The sequence below is a fragment of the Chinchilla lanigera genome, unplaced genomic scaffold, assembly GCF_000276665.1.
Source record: "Chinchilla lanigera isolate Chin_1 unplaced genomic scaffold, ChiLan1.0 scaffold00024, whole genome shotgun sequence".
In the NCBI taxonomy this organism is placed as follows: domain Eukaryota; kingdom Metazoa; phylum Chordata; class Mammalia; order Rodentia; family Chinchillidae; genus Chinchilla; species Chinchilla lanigera.
In genome coordinates, this window is record NW_004955425.1 from 24,235,784 (window position 1) to 24,237,652 (window position 1,869).

At 35.5% G+C, this 1,869-nt stretch overlaps 1 protein-coding gene across 2 annotated transcripts in view; it reads right to left on the reverse strand.

Moving 5' to 3' along the window:
• Positions 1 to 1,869, reverse strand: part of Iqgap2 (IQ motif containing GTPase activating protein 2) — a 216,928-nt gene that overhangs the window by 67,799 nt on the left and 147,260 nt on the right. For both annotated transcript variants that reach the window (XM_005386040.2, XM_013514848.1), the window contains one exon: positions 730 to 897. In XM_005386040.2, coding sequence (XP_005386097.1) covers positions 730 to 897 — 168 coding nt within the window. The remainder of the gene's footprint in view (positions 1 to 729; positions 898 to 1,869) is intronic.

A 1,869-nucleotide genomic window follows, 5' to 3' on the forward strand; every position in this document is an offset into this window, starting at 1 on the left:
AAAAAAAAAAAAAAGAGGCAATCCAATGACCTCCACTTAAGTGAATCACCTTTGATGACAATTGTATTCAATTTACAAAATGGTAAATATACACCAGAAAGGTCAACTAAAGTAGGGAAAAAGAAAAGTGTTTCTGCCTAGGAAGAAGAATGGATCTCTTTTCAGATGAGCAGTCAGATAGCTCTCCCTCTGTTCTGACTTCTTTTGCTTAGCATAGTCTTCTCAAAGTTCATTCATGATGTAGTGTGTATCAGTTCTTCATTCTTTGTGGTCAGTAATACTCTATTATATGGTTATATCACATTTTGTTTATCTGTCCCTACTTAACATTCTCTACTCAGTGTTGTATGATCATGTACCATTTGTCTCTCAAAGGAATAAATGATAAAAATTATCAATGTAAAGCATGTTCATATCAGGGATTATAAGAATAATCCAGAGTAGGCAAAATATCCTTAAATCCTATATTTTCTCAATTCTGTGATGCTAGCAGTGACCTATGCAGTGCCACTGAGCTAATCACAGCTTTCTAAGAAAAAACAAAAAAACCAAAAAAACCTAACAGCACAGGAAAAGAAATATCTAAAAATTTTGTCACAGATGATAAAAAAGCATTTCAGAAGTACTCATCTGGAAATATTACTTATTTTAAAATTAAAATATAACACAAGGGAGCCATCCTATTTTAAGTGATATTTTTAGTTCATGCTCAGTCATGACAAAGCTTACCTTTTTCAGATTTGATTTCTTTTGCTTTCACCAGTGCCTCATAGTACCGGCCAGCACATTCAGGGATAACGTTTTGTGCATTAGAAGCATAAGACTTCAGTACAGACAAAATATCATCTGACTTTTGTTCCTCCAAACACCGATTGACATCAATGACCAGCATAGCCCCTGGGTTATGAAAAAATTTTCTGTTAATGGTTATCTGCTACTTACTCCAAAGGCAAACAGAAATGCAACTCAACCTTTTAGGAACGCGTTAGTAGTAAACCTTTTTACCCTTTGGGAGTATGTACCACATATGCCTGAGCCAATCAGCAACTCATCTCCAGTTCAGGCTGTAAGGAGAACAGGATTCTACAGGAATGAGTTACATTAAAAATCGTGGGCTGGGGGTGTGGCTTGGTGATAGAGTACCTGCCTTGCACTTGTGAATCCCTTAGTTTGATCCCTAGTACTGCACAAAAGAAAAAACAATGAGTGAAAAATATCACAATATTTCCTGCATGTTATCAAGGCATGAGGCTTTGCCTCTTGTAAACTAAGAGAGTAGGTGATTGCAGCCCTGACCTAGATTATTATCAGTATTTGAGAACTAGCTTTATTAAAGCTTTTATTTTAGAATGTGTGAAATTCTATTTAAACTATGGCAGTCCTAATCTTTATTGTGCTACTATATTTGCAAGGTTGTTATATGCAACCTAAGTAAATACTCTAGAAAGACACAGCTTGTGAATGTGTGCCATGGAGTCCAGAAACTACTCTAATTCTAGAGTAGTTTAGACCAAACAAGTATTTTATACAATTTCAAGTTAATTCCCACATCTCCTCATAAAAAAATAATAGTAACCTCTTTGTTTAAAAAAAGTTGATGTAAGGGGCTGGCGATTTAGCTTAGCGGCACAGCGCCTGCCTGGCAAGCGCAATGTTGTGAGTTCAATTCTCGATATCGGAAAAAAAACCAAAAAAAAACCAACAAAAAAAAAGTTGATGTAATGAATTCTTTATTATCCATTGTAGTTTCAGGTTAAGAATATTCTTTCCTAATCAGTGGAACTACTGTTTAAAAATCTGGGAGAATAGCTGAGTTGAATGGGACCTCTAGACCTAGTTTGCTGAGGAATCTCCAAACTGATTTCCACA